We start from the raw sequence: 20,328 nt of genomic DNA, 5'->3' as shown, positions 1-20,328 counted from the left end.
CAAATTTATGTTGTAGAAAAGATCATGCCCCTACTGATCAGCCGTTTGTCCTAATTGTTGATGGTGCTAGTCTGAGGTTCGCTGTGAAGGACCACGCTGATTTGTTGCGGAGTCTGTGCCAATCTTGTGTGGCTGTTTTATGTTGTCGTATGTCTCCACTACAGAAAGCTGAGGCAAGTACTGACAATGTAATCTCTGTCTGCCTTGTGTGACACTTTTATGTTGTGTTGTCACAGAAAGCTGAGGCAAGTACTGACAATGTAATCTCTGTCTGCCTTGTGTGACACTTTTATGTTGTGTTGTCACAGAAAGCTGACGCAAGTATTATTCCATGTTTCTTCCGTCATTGTGTGCCAGGCGTCATGCGTAAACTTTTTCTTTAAAACCCTACTCCTTTTTCATACCTGGATGGATTTCAACCCGCTTGCCTCTTTTTACACCAATGTTTTAACATATAAAATATATCAGACTTGACTTGACTGTTTGACCATTATAGGTTGTGAAATTGATAAAGAATTCCAAAGACTGTCCTGTCACTGCAGCCATAGGAGATGGTGCAAACGATGTGAGCATGATACAAGAGGCCCATGTTGGATTAGGTGAGATACTGTGATGTTGTATCTATCCTACAGTAAGTCCAAGGAGTCGACACACACATATTAACTCCAAGTCAGCACATAGGCACAGGACATTGACATAGCATTTTCTTCTTAAATATGAACAAGGTTCACTAAACAACAATGGATATGGGTTGGCTCATTAGATATGTAAGAAAGGAAAAAAGAATGTTTTCTGTGGATACAAGAGGCCACATTTACCTAAATGAAGTCATAAAGCATTCAGTTTGTAAAAGACAAAAACATTGGTCTAGATATTTGATAAAATTTAACTGTCCTGCTGGTTGGATGTAAGAATTGTTGATATTGTATAATTTGTGAGAAGGGACTAAATTTCGGAAACAGACATTTCTCTTCTGACTAAACTAATTTTCATCTCAAACATCTTTGATGCTTCCTCACATTTGGCCTTTAGTTAAAAGAGTTTTTGCTCCTATGTGGAAGGCATTGGGTTTGACTAGCCAACACATACCAGTGTCACCCTGCTTAATGCCAAATATTGTTGTTTTGGTAGAACTCTAGAATGTGTGGAAATATGGGAAACAGTTGATCAAGGTCCTACAAACAACATACGGCAAAAAGTTTGGTCTGAGATTTAGTCACAATATACTGTGATTGTATTTGTTAATATCTGTTTAAAACATACTTTCTCTTGTAGGGATCATGGGCAAGGAAGGTCGCCAAGCAGTCCGTAACAGTGATTATGCATTTGCCAAATTTCGCTTTTTAAAACGTGCCATACTGGTTCACGGCAACTTTTACTACACTAGACTGGCTAATCTAGTGCAATACTTCTTCTATAAGGTGAGTACTTATGGTTGTCAAAAAATCACACTAGGTTTGGAATAAGCTTCATAGTCTTAAAAATACATATTTAAGAATTATTTACACACATCCTGTTTTGTACTTTGACAGAAATTGTTCCTTATCAGCAATTTAAGTAACTTTTTGATGACTGTTTAAAACTTTGTATTTTTCTCTTTCAGAATGTGGCTTTTATCACTGCTCAATTGTTCTACACATTTTTCTCAGGTTTCTCACAACAGGTGAGTTGCTATATTTTAAAACACACATTTTAAATTGCTTTTTTAATATATTTACAGAATAGAATAAATCTACAACATAAGCAGTTACAGTCCACTTTTTCAGAGTAACCTTTGTCTGTGTTCTGGAATGTGTAAACAATATATAAACATATTACCTGTCTGTTGTAATTGTAGTTCAAACCTCTGTCTGTGTTCTGGAATGTGTAAACAATATATAAACATATTGCCTGTCTGTTGTAATTGTAGTTCAAACCTCTGTCTGTGTTCTGGAATGTGTAAACAATATATAAACATATTGCCTGTCTATTGTAATTGTAGTTCAAACCTCTGTCTGTGTTCTGGAATGTGTAAACAATATATAAACATACAGTCCATCTGTTTCCATGCCTCACATTTTTACCAGACTGTTAAATATCTTCTTTTATATTACAGACAATATATGATGTTATGTTCTTGGCGATGTACAACATCACTTTTACCTCACTGCCAATCTTCATCTACAGTCTGTTTGAGCAGACTTTATCACAGAAAGAACTTCTACAGAATCCACGCCTCTACAAGTAGGTCATATAAACTTCTACACGATCCTCGCCTCTACAAGTAGGTCATATAAACTTCTACAGAATCCTCGCCTCTACAAGTAGGTCACATAAACTTCTACAGAATCCTCCCCTCTACAAGTAGGTCACATAAACTTCTACAGAATCCTTGCCTCTACAAGTAGGTCATATAAACTTCTACAGAATCCTCGCCTCTACAAATAGGTCATATAAACTTCTACAGAATCCTCGCCTCTACAAGCAAGTCACATAAACTTCTACAGAATCCTCGCCTCTACAAGCAAGTCACATAAACTTCTACAGAATCCTCGCCTCTACAAGTAAGTCACCTAAACTTCTACAGAATCCTCGCCTCTACAAGTAGGTCACCTAAACTTCTACAGAATCCTCGCCTCTACAAGTAAGTCACCTAAACTTCTACAGAATCCACGACTCTACAAGTAAGTCACATAAACTTCTACAGAATCCTCGCCTCTACAAGTAAGTCACCTAAACTTCTACAGAATCCACGACTCTACAAGTAAGTCACCTAAACTTCTACAGAATCCACGACTCTACAAGTAAGTCACATAAACTTCTACAGAATCCTCGCCTCTACAAGTAAGTCACCTAAACTTCTACAGAATCCTCGCCTCTACAAGTAAGTCACCTAAACTTCTACAGAATCCTTGCCTCTACAAGTAGGTTATATAAACTTCTACAGAATCCTCGCCTCTACAAATAGGTCATATAAACTTCTACAGAATCCTCGCCTCTACAAGTAAGTCACCTAAACTTCTACAGAATCCACGACTCTACAAGTAAGTCACATAAACTTCTACAGAATCCTCGCCTCTACAAGTAAGTCACCTAAACTTCTACAGAATCCTCGCCTCTACAAGTAAGTCACCTAAACTTCTACAGAATCCTCGCCTCTACAAGTAAGTCACATAAACTTCTACAGAATCCACGACTCTACAAGTAAGTCATATAAACTTCTACAGAATCCTCGCCTCTACAAGTAAGTCACCTAAACTTCTACAGAATCCTCGCCTCTACAAGTAGGTTATATAAACTTCTACAGAATCCTCGCCTCTACAAATAGGTCATATAAACTTCTACAGAATCCTCGCCTCTACAAGTAAGTCACCTAAACTTCTACAGAATCCACGACTCTACAAGTAGGTCACCTAAACTTCTACAGAATCCACGACTCTACAAGTAAGTCACCTAAACTTCTACAGAATCCACGACTCTACAAGTAAGTCACCTAAACTTCTACAGAATCCACGACTCTACAAGTAAGTCATATAAACTTCTACAGAATCCTCGCCTCTACAAGTAAGTCACCTAAACTTCTACAGAATCCACGACTCTACAAGTAAGTCATATGGAGAAGGGTGCAGCAAGATCTTGAAAGTGTTAGCCGCAATATACCACTCCGCTATAGAGAGCCTCTCTTTAGCTCAATCAGCGTCAGACTAGTTAGCTGGGGGCCATGGGTTCAAATCGTAGTGGGGGCATTGAAATAAATACTGACCTGTGTTTCATTGTGGCTGGTATAGGGACTCAATAGGAGCAATACTTTCATTAACATTACTGTAAACTTTAGAAACTCCAGAAGGAGTCTTTTCCTGGAGGAGGAGTATGTAATCCTGGTAAAATATAGACATGATATGACATGCTTGGCCAAAGATATCTCTTAATCTTGTTGAGTCAGAAGTCCTGGGTTTGAATCTTAGTTTTATACTTGCCTGAAGATATGGAGACAAGTTGTATAATTATTTCCCCATTAATAAGATTTAGATTTTATTTGCTAATTTTTAAGTTTACAAAGAGAAATGCCACTATTTGAAAATATTGACATTTTTCTTTTCTGATCAGATCATCAGATGGTGGACTATTCAAATCGCCCTGCGTCCGTGGTCCGTCATCTGTCTCACCATCCGTCCGTCAGTCTGTCTGTAAACAATTCTTGTTACCGCTATTTCTGAGAAAGTACTGGATGGATCTTTCTCAAATTTCATATGCAGGTTCCCCTTGGTCCCTAGTTGTGCATTATACCTTTTTGGACTGATTCGAATTCAAGATGGCCCACAGACGGCCATCTTGGATTTTGAAAGTAAAAGTTTGTTATCGCAATTTCTGGAAAAATACCTGATGGATCTTTCTCATATTTCATATGCACGTTCCCATTGGTCCCTTACTGTGCATTTTACCTTTTTTAGACTGATCCAAAATCTAGATGGCTGACAGGCAGCCATCTTGGATTTTGGGAGTAAAATCTTGTTGCCGCTATTGCTGAGGAAGTACTGGATGATCCTTCTGATATTTCATAGGTATTGGTTTCCCGTGGTCCCTAGTTGTGCATTGTACCTTTTTTGGACTGATTTGAAATCAAGGTGGCCCACAGGGAGCCATCTTGGATGTCGACAGTAATACAGTAGTTTGTTATGGCTGTGACAGGATCCTTCTCAAATTTCATACTTAGCTTCCTCTTGGTACCTAGTTAAGCATTGTCCCATATTTAAAATGATCTGAAAAACAAAATGGCCTATAGCTCTCCATCTTGGATTTGAACAGCGAGTAATTGTTTTATGGCTATTTCTTACCTACATGATCAGTCATTCTCAAGTATCAGATTTTCTAAATTAAGTAAACATTGATAAATACACTGTTTAGGGTATGTATACTAAACCATGCAAGGAATTGAGTTAATGGAGTATGGGTTGACACATGAGAAGTAACAGAAGAATTGATTTATTAAAAATGTCAATAATTCCTAATATTTAAGTGTTGGTGTTTCAAAAACATTAATGAAATAAAAACAAAAACAAACAAAAATAAACAAATCTTCAAGAACTGAAAACAGATCCTCAAATGGTGGGTGCCAAGATCCCACTGGGATCTCTTGTTTTGTATTAAAAATGGATCAAGACTGCTGCTGGCATTTTCTATGAAACTGTTGATGAATGTTGCTTGATTTTTGTTTGTAACTAGCATGATTTCCTTGACTGTGTCTTAACTCTTTTATTTTAAATCATTGAACAAATTTTATCAGCACTAGTAGTTTCATTAAAGTATGTTAATTACTTGCTTTAATTAAATGACCTTCACCTATCATGGTTCCATAGTTTGAAGCTGAAATGGGGCTTCAATGGGACATGGAACAAGCTGACATGGGGCTTCAATGGGACATGGAACAAGCTGACATGGGGCTTCAATGGGACATGGAACAAGCTGACATGGGGCTTCAATGGGACATGGAACAAGCTGACATGGGCTTTCAATATGACTGTTGTTAGGGCAGTCCTGATTCACTGAAGCTGACATGGGCCTTCAATATGACTGTTGTTAGGGCAGTCCTGATTCACTGAAGCTGACATGGGCCTTCAATATGACTGTTGTTAGGGCAGTCCTGATTCACTGAAGCTGACATGGGCCTTCAATATGACTGTTGTTGGGGCAGTCCTGATTCACTGAAGCTGACATGGGGCTTCAATGGCACATGGAACAAGCTGACATGGGCCTTCAATATGGCTGTTGTTAGGGCAGTCCTGATTCACTGAAGCTGACATGGGCCTTCAATATGACTGTTGTTACTGATTTCCTTAAGAAAACACCCTGAAAATTAGGGGAAGAGTTGAAGTTTACTTAAGTTTTTATAGGAAAATTCAATTTTTGGGAATAAAGCTGATTATTTTCTGGTGGAAATAACTTGGTAAACCTTATTATCATAGAATAACAATTTTGATGGTATGCATATATTGACACTGACTCAGACCCCCAAAGGCTCAGACCCCCAAAGGCTTATAACATATCACTTAAGTCTTTAATCATCAATGTTAAAATTTCTTTTTCATGACACTTGAAATCTACTTACCCTGTAACCTTTATATTTAGTATTATCTCAGATGACCTGAAGGTCGCTAGGCATCTTGTAGATAAATGTTGTGTAGTTACTAGGGCGTTAATACCCCTATAATGTTTATTTTTGTCTTTTAGTTGTAGTTTTACCCGCTGCATGTGCCTCTTTTGTTTTGCAGAAAAAATGCCCGGAATGCTGCCCTGTCGTTTAAATCTTTTGTTAAATGGAATTTCTTAGGTAAGATACTAAACCACATTACATGGTGTTACACTCTTCTGTTTCTCAAATTGTATTTCTTTTGTTTGTATAGACTTGTTAACCCCCTATGTTAGGTAAGGGTTTTTTTTTGTTTTTATATCTCACATGGTTTTAAGGGCCTCTGAGCTTATGCCATACTGCAGACGTTCATCATTCATTTGTTGTCTGTCCATTCATCCATCAGCTATTTTTTTTTTCAATGGTGGGTCTCAGCCCCCAGGGGCCTTAGGGGCAGGGCTCAATATGAGAAATAGAACAATTCTTTAAAATCCTACTCCTTCTTTAGGAATGATTGGATTTTGGCCAAATTTTGTCTTGAGCATTGCCAGGAGGAGGTGAATAAATTTTGTATAAACAGGAGATCTCAGCCCCCTAGGGCCGAAGTCCAGGGCCCAATAGGGCAAATAGACAACATTCTTTAAAATTCTACTCCTCCCACAAGAATGATTTGATTTTATCCAAATTTGATTTGAAGCATTCTTAGGTAAAGGGAAATCAATTGTTTACAAATGGTGGGTCTCACCACCCTGAAACAAGTGGGGTAGGGCACAATAGGGCAAATTGAGGAAGTTCTATAAAATCTTCCCCTTCTTGTACAAATGATTGCAATTTGTCCAATTTTGTCTGAACCATTCATAGGTAGAGGGGAATATATTTTTTCTGTGGGTCTTGGCCCTCTGAGACGGGAACAATTTGGCCCAGTAGAGAAAATTCTTTAAAACCTACTCCTCCAGTAGGAATCATTGGATTATTACCAAGTTTGGTGTGGAGCATCCTGGTATGGTCTCGGGGCCCCTTAGAGCTATTGTGTAGTGCCCAATATGGTAAATAAAGCAAATCTGTTAAAAACTAAACCTGTTGAAAGTTACAGGCCCTATGGACCTCTAGCCATTTTATTTCATCTCCCCTAATCAAGATTGACTTTTTCTATTTTTGGATTTTGTTTTTCTGTCCTCTTTTATTCTTCTTTTTTATGTACTAATCAAAATGATTGACATTACTGCATTAGAATTTATTCAAAATTTTAAAACAATTTTTATTGAGCCACTAGTTTTAAGCAATTCAGCAATGAAAAGAAAAAATTAAAAAGCTGATACTTTGGACTTACATATTTAAATCTTGGACTCATTTTTTTTCCTGGGGGACTCACTCAACTTTTGAAAACCCACTATTTTGCCTATTATTGGATTTCATAAAAAATTTAGAATTAGTGTTCTTGACTGGTCTGAAAAAAAATTCTACTAATATTACTGTCACAAAGTCGATGATTATCTAGTACCTGTTTAGAACATTACACATTTATATAACTAAACATTATCTTTAGATCTTTTAAAAAACAGAACAAGATCATATGTGTGCCTTGGTTATCCATTAATAAGCCCAGACGTATTAATACATTTATTTAAGATTCTTCTGAACATTATAAATATGGTGAGGTTATTACTGACATGGAGTTATTGCTAAATAAATGTGTTACAAGACAAATATTTTAATTATCCTTAGTATTTGAACTAGATGTACTATTTGTTATGTACATACAACGTACTAATTATTAATTGTAATCGAGTTAATTATACCGTAAATGAAACAAATATGGAGATGAATGTTGGTCTTTAATGCATGCCATTATTTCTGTATTGTATTGCCTGAATTTATATATGTATTGTACATTGTAGGTTTCCATAAGTTATCTTAATTTTAGTATTGGTGTAAAGTATGATTATAGGTGCTACAGCAATTAAATGAAAATAAAAATATTTTATGTTTTGGTTTTGAAACTTTACATTTATTAAAATGATTTATTCAACTAGATCTTGTTTATTTCACTAAGATTGGATCAGACTTGATACACATTAACTGATTTCTGTTTTTGAGTTTCATTACATTACAAATACAGGTAGTTATTTTTAGCTCACCACTCATGAAGGGCCTAGTTAGTTACAGGGATATGGTGGCATCTGTCTTCTGTTCATCTTCCATCCGTCTGTCCTCTGTCAAATTTTCTATAATTAGCTACTAGTCATGAACGACTGAGCAGATTTTAACCTGATTCGGTCTGAAGCATCTTTGGGTGAAGGTTTTGTAAAAACATCTTAACCCCTTTACTAGGAGGGGCAAGGCAAAATTGGGGAAGTATATACTTCAGTGTTTTTAATTTTTTTTCCTTTAGTTTATATTATATCAATTTCAGTAAATTCAACCAGGTGAGCAATACTGGCCCTTTGGGCCTCTTGTTCTTTGTAAAAATGATTTTATAAACAGTCCTATATATCCACTATCAACAGGTATGTAGAGCTCCTACTTTACATTGCAGGTTTATGGCATTCAGCTGTTTTCTTCTTTGGCGTGTACTTCCTGGTTGGAAACGATATTTCTATATTCTCTGATGGAAAGGTACACTATATACTTATTTTAGATTTTCTTTTCGGTAAGGTTCAACACAATTAAACATTCTATCATACACTGCCAAATATCCATGGAAATGTTTATGTTGTAATCTGTATCTTGCAGGGGGTGAAATGTGATGATTTTTTTTAATGTTTTTTTTTTTAATCTATAAAACTATGAGATTGCACCTTTGGTTTTATCCTGATATTCAGTAGAAAATATACATGTTTCAAATTTATGAAAGACAGTTACTTTTAAAGACAAATATATGAAACTCAGTAGAAATAAACACATATTTTTCAACAACCAAGAGACTTTGTATTGATTCTTATTCTGCTCAGTTATTTGCTTGGAAAGTTCTATCATTATTGTTCCAGTTAAGTAGTTTTCAAAAATCATTTATTTAGCAACCACATCAGGTTTTAGTCCCCAAGGTGAGGTCGTATGGTAAATGATACGTGTCAAAAATATCTTGATATCATTGAAAAGAAAACCTTTGAATATAAATTTCATTTCTGCAGTCATCTGGTGGCTGGGCATTTGGGACAGTACTTTTTACTACTGTTGTGGCTGGTGTCAACTTTAAGGTATGTTGTGAGTGTATTACATGTTGGCATCTATCACACTGAAACATCACACTGAAACATCACACTCTAATTACTGTATATCATTGTTAGATACAGTCATATCTCCAGCCATGAGATAAAACATCTCCCTGAGATGTTGTTATATTATTTGTTGGATTGAATACTTCCACCAATCTTCTTTCACAGCTGCCTTCTTTCACAGCTGCCTACTGTCACAGTTTCCACATGGCACATCAAATTTGTGACAAGTAATTTTCAAGGGACCCACTAGTCTATGCAGTGTGTGGGAATTCACACATATTAAACTTGTATTTTAAGACACTTGCCATGTATTCTATTTATCCTGCAAAACTTACTAAAAATTTAGACAATTGAAACCTCAGCAACTTATTTGGCTTATTCAATCTTTGTTAAGTTAACGTTAACGTTATACACAATGGTAAGTGATGATGATTGTTGCTCCACTGAGAAATATAGTTCCACATTTCAATGGATATCAAAAGCAGTTTTATGAATTTTTGTAAAATAAATCTTGTTTGATACAGCAAATAAAATTGTTTATTTAAAATATTATTTATATTTTGAAGTGAAATGTTGAAGTAAATCCGAAAGTTATTGTGTAGAATAAATACACCTGCTAAAATACAACTGTTTTCCATTGCTGCCCAATAAGTGTATACAGCACTGGTTCAGGTAAAAAGTAACATGTTATTGAAGTAGTTTCTCTGTGTTGTTTACAGTTGGTTATAATGACTTACACCTGGAACCTACCCATGTTCCTAGCCTATCTGATAGCCATCCTGGGAAACCTGGCAATGACACTATTTTACTCCGGAATCAGAATGCCGTAAGTACTACAGATCACACAGCAATGTGTAGTCTCCTTGTCAAGTTGGATTGTTTATATTTTGTACAAAGTTTTTAATTCTGTGTCTTTTCCCTGTGTTGAATTTGTCCCTAAACAATACAAAATAAAAATATATACATTTGTATTTCATTTTAAACTTTAAGTTTCAAACTGCAATGCGTGTTTATTATATATGAGCATATTGTTGTCAGTATGATATCTTGGTAGCGCTTCAGGCTGACAAAAGACGTTGAGAATTCAATTTTACTAGGGATAATTAACAGGATACAGTAATCCTTATCTACTTTCTTCATTCTACATAATAAAAAGAAATCAGTTTCCGAGATGATTTATGGAGAGTGTTTTTGTCTCGGTTAAAAAGTTTGTGACAGGGTCACTCTTTATACCACCAATTTTTAGACATGGTGCAGCGTCCATTTTCATTATCTGTATCAACATTTTTCTTAAAACAAGTTTTCAATAATCAATGGACTATATGTTTAGATATATGGCAGGTTTATCCCTATGATGAATCCTGACAAAGTTTGGCAAAAGATATGACCTTAACCAATATTCAAGGTCACAGGGGTGCATCAGTTAAAACTACTTTTCACAAACTATAAGGCCTAGAAGCATGATATTTTGCTGATATATATACATGTTGAGCAATGCAGGCCTATTGGACCTCTTGTTTATTACATATTTTGAAACTGAAATCTAATAATGATACATATACTTGATACAGTTTAATACTAGATCTTCAGAACTACTACTACGTGTTCTACGAGACAATGAGCAGTGTGCTGGTTTGGCTGGGTATTATACTGCTGGTAGTCCTAGCCCTGCTGCCCGATCTCATCATCAGAGTTTTCAACGATATCAGCAAGACCTTGGAGGATAGCAACTTAAGGGTAAATTTTAATATTCCGTTTTTGTGTGTTTTAATTATGAGGAATAGTTGCGATATTTTTATTTGTACCAATGTCCAGGCTTTACCATGAGATTTTCCTTGTGGTTATAATTTTCATCGTAATAAAGATATTTCTTATCTATAACAAAACTTTACTGTGATACTTAAGAGGTTAACTTAAAAAAAAACAAAACATTGAAAATTATTTGTTCTAAAGTATGAAAATTTTAACCAGCGGAAAAAGTTGCTTATTACAGTACACGTACCTGTACAGTGTATAAATGTGCTGATGTATCATATGCGGGGCATGATTCAGGTTTTATTACAAATTATGGTTACAAGTAATAGTTTCTTGTGAAATTTAATGATGAGGTACAGTGTATATGCTGCAGAAACAACTAGTCAACATTTTGGATTTCATTTTTGTCAATTAAGCCACTAAAATGATTGTTTGAAATGAAATAAACTTTCAAAATTTTAAATATTTTTGAAAATGATTGAGGCAGTAATGTTACACTTTCAGACTTTTTTTACTTTGAATTGTTTGTGAACATAATTTATGGATTGACTGAAAAACACATGTTTCATCTTAAAATGATATAAATAACACTATGATTAAACAAATAAATTGTTTCTAGATGAAAAGTGATAAATAATCTATAGTCTTTGATGAAAAAATCCTTGGTGTCATTGCGAGTAAATAAACCAATTATCCTTTTTACGTGTTTACGTAAACAATGGTATATTTCGGTGACAGTGGTGTAAGGAGTTATAGATAACTATACATAAAATTACATGTATATGTACGAAAGGATGCCAATTATTGGTACAAAAACAACGAAATCTATGGTTTTAAAAATAAAGATTTATTTTTCAGCTGTTGGCCACGTATTTAGCACTAACATCTTACTGAAAAACTATGAAGTAACATTGTATTGTAACACATTTAAAAGAATTACATGTTAGTGTTGTTGTCTTTGGTTTACAGTGTCTTGTCTCTCTGACCTCTCGTTATCATGGATGTGGGACCATGATAGTGTTGTTGTCTTTAGTTTACAGTGTCTTGTCTCTCAGATGTAGACCTCTCCTTATCATGGATGTGGGACCATGTTAGTGTTGTTGTCTTTAGTTTGCAGTGTCTTGTCTCTCAGACCTCTCGTTATCATGGATGTGGGACCATGTTAGTGTGTTGTTGTCTTTAGTTTACAGTGTTTTGTCTCTCAGACCTCTCGTTATCATGGATGTGGGACCATGTTAGTGTTGTTGTCTTTAGTTTGCAGTGTCTTGTCTCTCAGACCTCTCCTTATCATGGATGTGGGACCATGTTAGTGTTGTTGTCTTTAGTTTGCAGTGTCTTGTCTCTCAGACCTCTCCTTATCATGGATGTGGGACCATGTTAGTGTTGTTGTCTTTAGTTTACAGTGTTTTGTCTCTCAGACCTCTCCTTATCATGGATGTGGGACCATGTTAGTGTTGTTGTCTTTAGTTTACAGTGTCTTGTCTCTCAGACCTCTCGTTATCATGGATGTGGGACCATGTTAGTGTTGTTGTCTTTTGTTCAGAGTGTCTTGTCTCTCAGATGTCTTGTTATCATTGATGTGGCACCATGTTGGAAGAATGTTCCTGTTAGATGGTCATTTATATCAATTTTCAAAATGTTTGACTTTTTTAATATTTTATGCTGACAGAGAAGAATGATATTAAATTGTTTATTATTGTAAAGAATTTGAAATTCTAATGAAAACAGTTAGAATCTTGGGTAAATCCAAAAACAATGAATATTCCATTGATATTAGTGTAATGGTGAATAATTCACTCGTCTGATAAAGGACTTGTGGAAGTTTCTTTCGAATATTTCTGATTATGTCTACCAGATGGTACCACAGTTTTCCATGTTGTCAGGTAGAATGTCTGGTTTCTTGTTGTGCCACTTTGTAAAGACGACACTCTGAAATGTCATTTAGTTGTGCCACTTTGTAGAGACAACACTCTGAAATGTCATTTAGTTGTGCCACTTTGTAGAGACGACACTCTGAAATGTCATTTAGTTGTGCCACTTTGTAGAGACGACACTCTGAAATGTCATTTAGTTGTGCCACTTTGTAGAGACGACACTCTGAAATGTCATTTAGTTGTGCCACTTTGTAGAGACGACACTCTGAAATGTCATTTAGTTGTGCCACTTTGTAGAGACGACACTCTGAAATGTCATTTAGTTGTGCCACTTTGTAGAGACGACACTCTGAAATGTCATTTAGTTGTGCCACTTTGTAGAGACGACACTCTAAAATGTCATTTAGTTGTGCCACTTTGTAGAGACGACACTCTGAAATGTCATTTAGTTGTGCCACTTTGTAGAGATGACACTCTGAAATGTCATTTAGTTGTGCCACTTTGTAGAGATGACACTCTGAAATGTCATTTAGTTGTGCCACTTTGTAGAGATGACACTCTGAAATGTCATTTAGTTGTGCCACTTTGTAGAGACGACACTCTGAAATGTCATTTAGTTGTGCCACTTTGTAGAGATGACACTCTGAAATGTCATTTAGTTGTGCCACTTTGTAGAGACGACACTCTGAAATGTCATTTAGTTGTGCCACTTTGTAGAGATGACACTCTGAAATGTCATTTAGTTGTGCCACTTTGTAGAGACGACACTCTGAAATGTCATTTAGTTGTGCCACTTTGTAGAGATGACACTCTGAAATGTCATTTAGTTGTGCCACTTTGTAGAGACGACACTCTGAAATGTCATTTAGTTGTGCCACTTTGTAGAGATGACACTCTGAAATGTCATTTAGTTGTGCCACTTTGTAGAGACGACACTCTGAAATGTCATTTAGTTGTGCCACTTTGTAGAGACGACACTCTGAAATGTCATTTAGTTGTGCCACTTTAGATGACATGTTTTTATGAAGATTTAATGTCGTTTACAGATAGTGACATCTACACACCTTGGAGTGAGATATAGGGTTATATATCTAATCAGAATTTCTGCTCATTATCTATACAACAAAAAATCAGATTTTTGCACAACATTTTCAGAGCTTTTCCAAAATATACCGCTGAGATATGTGTTGAGAGTATGAAACCTATTAGTTCCATATTTGTTACTTTGAAACATACATATGCTATCTACACTGTACTTCAGAAATTATATCAAAGAAAGAAACTAGAGTTCAAAATAGAGCGCTACGCTTGTTTGGAAATCTGTGTGTTATGTTTGGGTTATTTCACAGCAAAGGGTGGCAAAGCTATATTTGATTATCACTTAATTATTGGACATTATGAAATATCCTGTGCACATTTTTAATGTACCATAAACAAGCACTTTGTTTATTGTTATGTAAATACACATTAACTTACTAACAATATTTCAACGACTCTTTTCCTCACAATATTTCTGTTTAATTTTTCACGGTAGCTATCCCTGTTGCCCTGTCATCAAGACACAACAAGAGTATGGCCCAAGGATGATTATAAGGACCATTCAAACACTTAGTGCTGTGTGCAACCATCTTCAGTACTCTGTACTACAAAACTATGTATTAGAAAGGAGAATAGCTTTCATTGTAAAGTGATATAGTTTTCAAAACAATTTACGCCTACATTTACCCAAGTTAATCGTTTGAAGAATTTCCAATCAGTTTTTAATTTAAGATACTGTGGAAACAATATGATATCCTTTTGATAAGTTTTTTTTCTTTCATTAGACATGTCTGTATAGATAAACAATGCAACTTGCATAAGAATGAGTTCTTGAACAGACGTGATATTTAAAAAAGGCTTTGAGGGTGACATGGTTACTTTGTGATGAATCAGTTCATTTAAGGAACATTATGATTATGTAACAAGTGTATATATAAGTTTTATTTAAACAAACTGTTTACATGTTAATGCAAGTTAAGTCAGAGTTTTATAAGAGATGCCAAGAAGAAATCATCCTCAAAGTGCTGGAAATTATGGAAGTAGCATAATGAATGTTCCTATCAAGAAAGGGAAAGTTAAAAACTTGACTAGAGCATATGTATAGTGAAGACATTACTAGGGACTGGAAACTTGATCAGAAGAGATGTTTGATCTTGGAGATAGAAGATTGTTTACTGGGAAAGAAGGATTTTGTGTACGGTCTGGACTTAAAGAAATCAACACCAAACTACAACTTGTAAAGTTTTTCCTGTAAGCATAACTGTTCTCATTCTTAAAGAAAGAAATCTGGATATGATTAACACTGGGCACACACCTTGTAGAAATACACAAAATTATTCCTTTTTATGAAAATATGATGAAAATTATTATCAATTCAACATGGCCTTGCAGTATGTTGAAAATATGATGCACAGTGTTAATACAGTACCATTCGAAAACTAACCGAGGTATAAATATCCTGTTATATGGAGTGTGATACCTACCTCTAGTGTTTGCTCCAGAATCCCTAAACAGTAATAACTGGAATACACAAACATTATTTTTCTTTTCACCATTTTTGTATTTGGTGCATGGCATGGAATTTGTTATTAATGTTTGAAATCTTAAACACTATTATGGTAAAGTGCATGAACAAACAAAATTGTCACTGAAACGTTTTACAAGTAATAGACTCTCACATGAACTACTAACATGTTTCGAATGTAATCAATTAAATATACAATTTTGTGAAATGTAATATTTCATTTTTTGATGCAAATTTTATGGGTTTTTTGGCTGTTCCCGTACTTTGTCACAGAAAATAAGCCTATCAATCTTTTCTATAACAATTTTGTGCGGTGTAATGACCTAGGCCTTCAATCTTAATTTAATCAAGTTTCTGCCACTATTCAATGACTACAACTTCAGACTGTATACTGGGCACTATTGATTATACTGTGATAAAACAGAAATTTTTAAAAGATGAATGGAATTCTTCAAATATCTGCATTTTAGGATAATTACTAACATATTTTGCTTGAGCAGACTTTGTTACATTGTGGAAGTGGCAGCATTGGAGACCAGATTTTATTCAAATACTTGTGATCGTCCCATATGGTAGAAATCCTCTCCTTAGATTACAACAGAAAAATTATGAATATTGTAAATAGTAATAATCCCCTTTTTGTGTGTATTCTGTATATACACTGTTTGCATGCAGCTATTCCTATATCCATATTAAGTATGTACATATATTACACAAAAAACTATATTTTTCATTGAACCCTATAAACCACCTTTTATGTCTCGTTTCAAAATTTTATGATAATGTTCTATGTATTAGGTGCTAGATGCTGTCCAGTTTTCGTATAATTATGTCTCAATACCATACTTAATGGCTTGTGTTGGCACATTCTGCTTGTTATTAGGATCGGTACACATAGACACAATACCATGAGGGTTTTATATTGCATGCTCTTAGAGGGACGATTTAATGCTTTCTTCATAGCTGTGCTTTTACTAAGATTTTTGACACTAAAGATACATGCTTCAGTATAAAGACCATCAAATTATCAAAAAAGTGATTGAAACAAACAAATTACTGTTTTAATCTTGTTTGATCACACACAGCAATAGTGATGACAATCTACCAGTTTGTTGCAGTCTTGGCATATATATATACCTCTAATATATGTTCTTTGAAATGACTAATAGAACTTGACTTATTTATGTAAATGTGTGTACTATTACTAAAATGATATATACATTGTACATTCAAAATGCGAGTTTATATTTTGATATTACTTGTGTATTTAATGCTTAGAGAATACTATTATCTTAACCCCGCTTCTTCATGTATTTTTGGTCCACAGCACATTGTTTGATGAATGCGACTTGTTTGTATTATAGGGACCTACACTGGACAGACTGACAATGTCGGTCACTAAACGGTCTGGGAAGCTCACGCTTTCACAGATTGATATACTGAGTGACCAGGAAGATTCTGTGTAGGTAACATAGTGTGTTGTGATACTTCCTCTCCAATAATCCTCATGCTTCTGTCTTTAGTACTCTGTATATTTGTACTAATGTGTGATAACTTATTGTGTCAATTTGAGCATTCGTCTCTCACGTGCTTTTCTGGTGTGTAATATTTTAGAGAGTGGGAATAAAAGAAAGAGAGAAAACAAACTATATTTATTCAGCTTCGACACAATATGTTCTTAGTTTTGTGATGTGCATGCAAGCTTTACTCTATTTCCAATTGTCAGATTTCTAAAAAACTAATTCTGTGTGGCCTTTTCTTGGTGTGTTAAACATTCTTTGTCAGTAGATCATGTAATCTTCATTTAACTGTAAAGGTCACGACATTAACAGAAATAGAAGAAAAATTAAAGAGATTGGAATATTGATTTCAGCCATTATACATGTAGGAACTACTTATGGATCTCGAAAGTAGAAAGTGGACTTTGTAATATTTTCAAGGTAATATGTTTTTAGTGGTAAGACAGAATTACAGATTTGATGTGACAACGAGGATATTTAATGGTTAAAGTAAGTCCAGAGATGTAATATTTAACATTAACATGAAAAGTAGAATTTGTACCGTTAAGAAAAGTAGAATTTGTACCGTTAAGAAAAGTAGAATTTGTACCGTTATGAAAAGTTGAATTTGTACCGTTAAGAAAAGTAGAATTTGCACCGTTAAGAAACGTAGAATTTGTACCGTTATGAAAAGTTGAATTTGTACCGTTATGAAAAGTTGAATTTGTACCGTTAAGAAAAGTAGAATTTGCACCGTTATGAAAAGTTGAATTTGTACCGTTATGAAAAGTAGAATTTGTACCGTTATGAAAAGTAGAATTTGTGCCGTTATGAAAAGTTGAATAGTCACCTTTCCATCTTTATTATGTTTTAGAATATATAAGATGAAGATTGTCAAGTTAAACTTCATAAGCATTTAAGATATATGTTAAGCTTGCTGTTTATTTGATCCCACCATGATTAGAGACTTGTCCACTTGGTGCATTACATACTTAACCTTAATAGTGTCAGAGATAACACGGAGTAGACACTTTCTCATTGTTTAACCGTGCCCTATTGTTTCTAATGGTTCTTAGGTATTCACACTAAGAAAGAAGATCCAGATCACAAATTTTGCATTTCTAGAATGCAGGATATTATAGAGACAATATTTGTCAGTTTCATGAAGGATGTAGGAATTAGATATTTGTACTTGGTAAGAGGAATGGACTGGTAAATTAATGTCTTGTCCTTTATGGCCTCATGTTTAGAAGATGATCTCAGATTATGTATTGATAGTAAGTTAATGAGATTGAAATGATCCAGCAAAGTAAGACTTGTGAGTTAAAGTATCAGTATATATATTTTATTTATTGTCTACAGAACATCAAAAGTAATACAGCCATGACACACTGTTTCCTATGTAAACTTTCAAGGGATTCATGAAAAAAAGATGCTGGGTTTTTTTTAATCAAGACGTTTTGTGTTAAATTTTTAACGAATTTTTGCAAAGATCTAAAATCGAGTCGTTTTGAATGTTGTATTTTTAACAATGGTCTATGACTTTTTTTCTGCATATTTACTGTAATGATAGTCAGTGTCTTTAAACAGTGATGCATGTGTAGTTAGTTCTAAGTGTCACAGGCCTTTTATTATTTGCTCTTCACTACTCACACACTTTTTGCATGTAGTAGATTTTTTTCTATATCCTTTTCTTCGTAGACCACGTGCAATGAATGATGGGCTTTTTTATTCTGGAACATAGATTCACTCTCATTTTTGTTTATGTCACTTTACACTCAACTGATGTTTCTTCCCAAGTGTTAAACTTTTGCAAAGTGTTTAATCAAGCCATGTAGATTTTACACTTGACATGTATATGATAGAAGATCAGTTCAACGCTTTCTGTCACACTGCTGATACAAGGCTCCAAACATTAATGTCCGCGGTGTTAAGTTGGTAATTGTAGGTGAAATACTAAAGATAAGATAAAATGGCAAGCGTCAATCCATGACGTTATTGTTAACAAAAATAAATGTCTTTGTACAATGTATAAGGTTTAGTGAGTGACGAAACTATCAACAGAAATAGGAATGTTTAATGTTGTTGATGAGTGACGAACGGGAATTAAGTTAGTAATATGTCATTCATTTCTGACGATATGCTTTATTCAGTTATTATATTTTGATATCTGGAATTATAAGACAGATTTGTATGGACTATTTGGCTGATATTCCTCTTACATAAAAGAGCCAATCTATAAAAAGTTGTAAAAATTTTAGCTAAAATGAAATCTACGCTATATAGATTTGAAATCATTTTAAGTATAGAATGTTTTACTGATTAAAATAAATCATATTTATGTTTTAAAAACATGTCTTAAATTATACAACACATGTGTCATTAATACATCCACCCTAAGCAGTTTTAAATGTACCTTGATTTAATACATGAAACATATCTTTTGTATTTGCCAACGAAGACCAAACCGGAATAGTCAAGGGTAAGTCTTAGCTAGACTGACGGCAAATTATATGTCACTGTGATAGGAAACTTTTTTTTAATTTGCTGTACATTTGCTTTACATAAGTGTTGCAAATTCTGTGTTTAGATAGTTATGTTTTAGTGCTTTTATTGTGTAACTTTTGTAGAGTAGTTTTTGACCAATAGTCCTTGTTTTTCTTGTCAGTGTTGGACAATGTCATTGCCTGTCATCGTTCATTATCTGGCTCTAGTAACACATATAGGAAATTAATTATATCAATTTTGCATTAGTTTCAGCTTCCAAAGTAGCTACGAATGCCTTCTATAAATAAACAATGACCAGTCGTTCATCACAGCAGCTGTGTATGCAGTTTTTGATCTGTTTTATGACACTAGCTTAGTTGTCAGATATACTGTTTCTAATATACTATCATTTTAAGTGATATGTTTCAGTTTTAGAACAAATATCTTGAAAGATTGCGTGCTTGTACTTTTAGCATGGCAGGTTGTTAGCTTAAAGCTTTATTCTTTATCATTTATCTATTGCTGCCGTAGCAGTTTTTATTATTTTCTTTTTCAACAGACATGCTGTCAAGAGTCTATCAGTTCGATGTCGTTCACTAGAATGTACTGCTCAACCCTCATGCAAAGTCTCGTATTATATCAACAGGTTTAATAAGTCTAGACAGATGTTTCATGTGCGATAAACAGACATTTCCATGCTTAATATCTTTTTTCATTATCAAGGGGTCAGATCTCTAAGCTGTATGAAGTGTATGTGATATTTTTGACTAACCTTAATGAAAACCCAGGTGAAGGTCCACCACCCCTATATGTGTTTCTGAATAAG

General features: G+C 34.5%; 1 protein-coding gene across 1 annotated transcript in view; it reads left to right on the top strand.

Moving 5' to 3' along the window:
- Positions 1-20,328, top strand: part of LOC132551004 (phospholipid-transporting ATPase IF-like) — a 65,635-nt gene that overhangs the window by 43,692 nt on the left and 1,615 nt on the right. The window contains exons 18-28 of the mRNA XM_060215108.1: positions 17-173; positions 497-599; positions 1,276-1,421; positions 1,604-1,663; positions 2,096-2,223; positions 6,249-6,307; positions 8,643-8,722; positions 9,238-9,303; positions 10,044-10,150; positions 10,896-11,061; positions 16,881-16,978. Coding sequence (XP_060071091.1) covers positions 17-173; positions 497-599; positions 1,276-1,421; positions 1,604-1,663; positions 2,096-2,223; positions 6,249-6,307; positions 8,643-8,722; positions 9,238-9,303; positions 10,044-10,150; positions 10,896-11,061; positions 16,881-16,978 — 1,170 coding nt within the window. The remainder of the gene's footprint in view (positions 1-16; positions 174-496; positions 600-1,275; positions 1,422-1,603; positions 1,664-2,095; positions 2,224-6,248; positions 6,308-8,642; positions 8,723-9,237; positions 9,304-10,043; positions 10,151-10,895; positions 11,062-16,880; positions 16,979-20,328) is intronic.

The sequence above is a fragment of the Ylistrum balloti genome, unplaced genomic scaffold (genome assembly GCF_031769215.1).
Source record: "Ylistrum balloti isolate Yb309-2 unplaced genomic scaffold, AGI_CSIRO_Ybal_v1 Utg370164, whole genome shotgun sequence".
Taxonomy (NCBI): domain Eukaryota; kingdom Metazoa; phylum Mollusca; class Bivalvia; order Pectinida; family Pectinidae; genus Ylistrum; species Ylistrum balloti.
The sequence above is the reverse complement of the archived record's forward strand: the minus strand, read 5'-3'. Positions and strand labels throughout refer to the sequence as shown.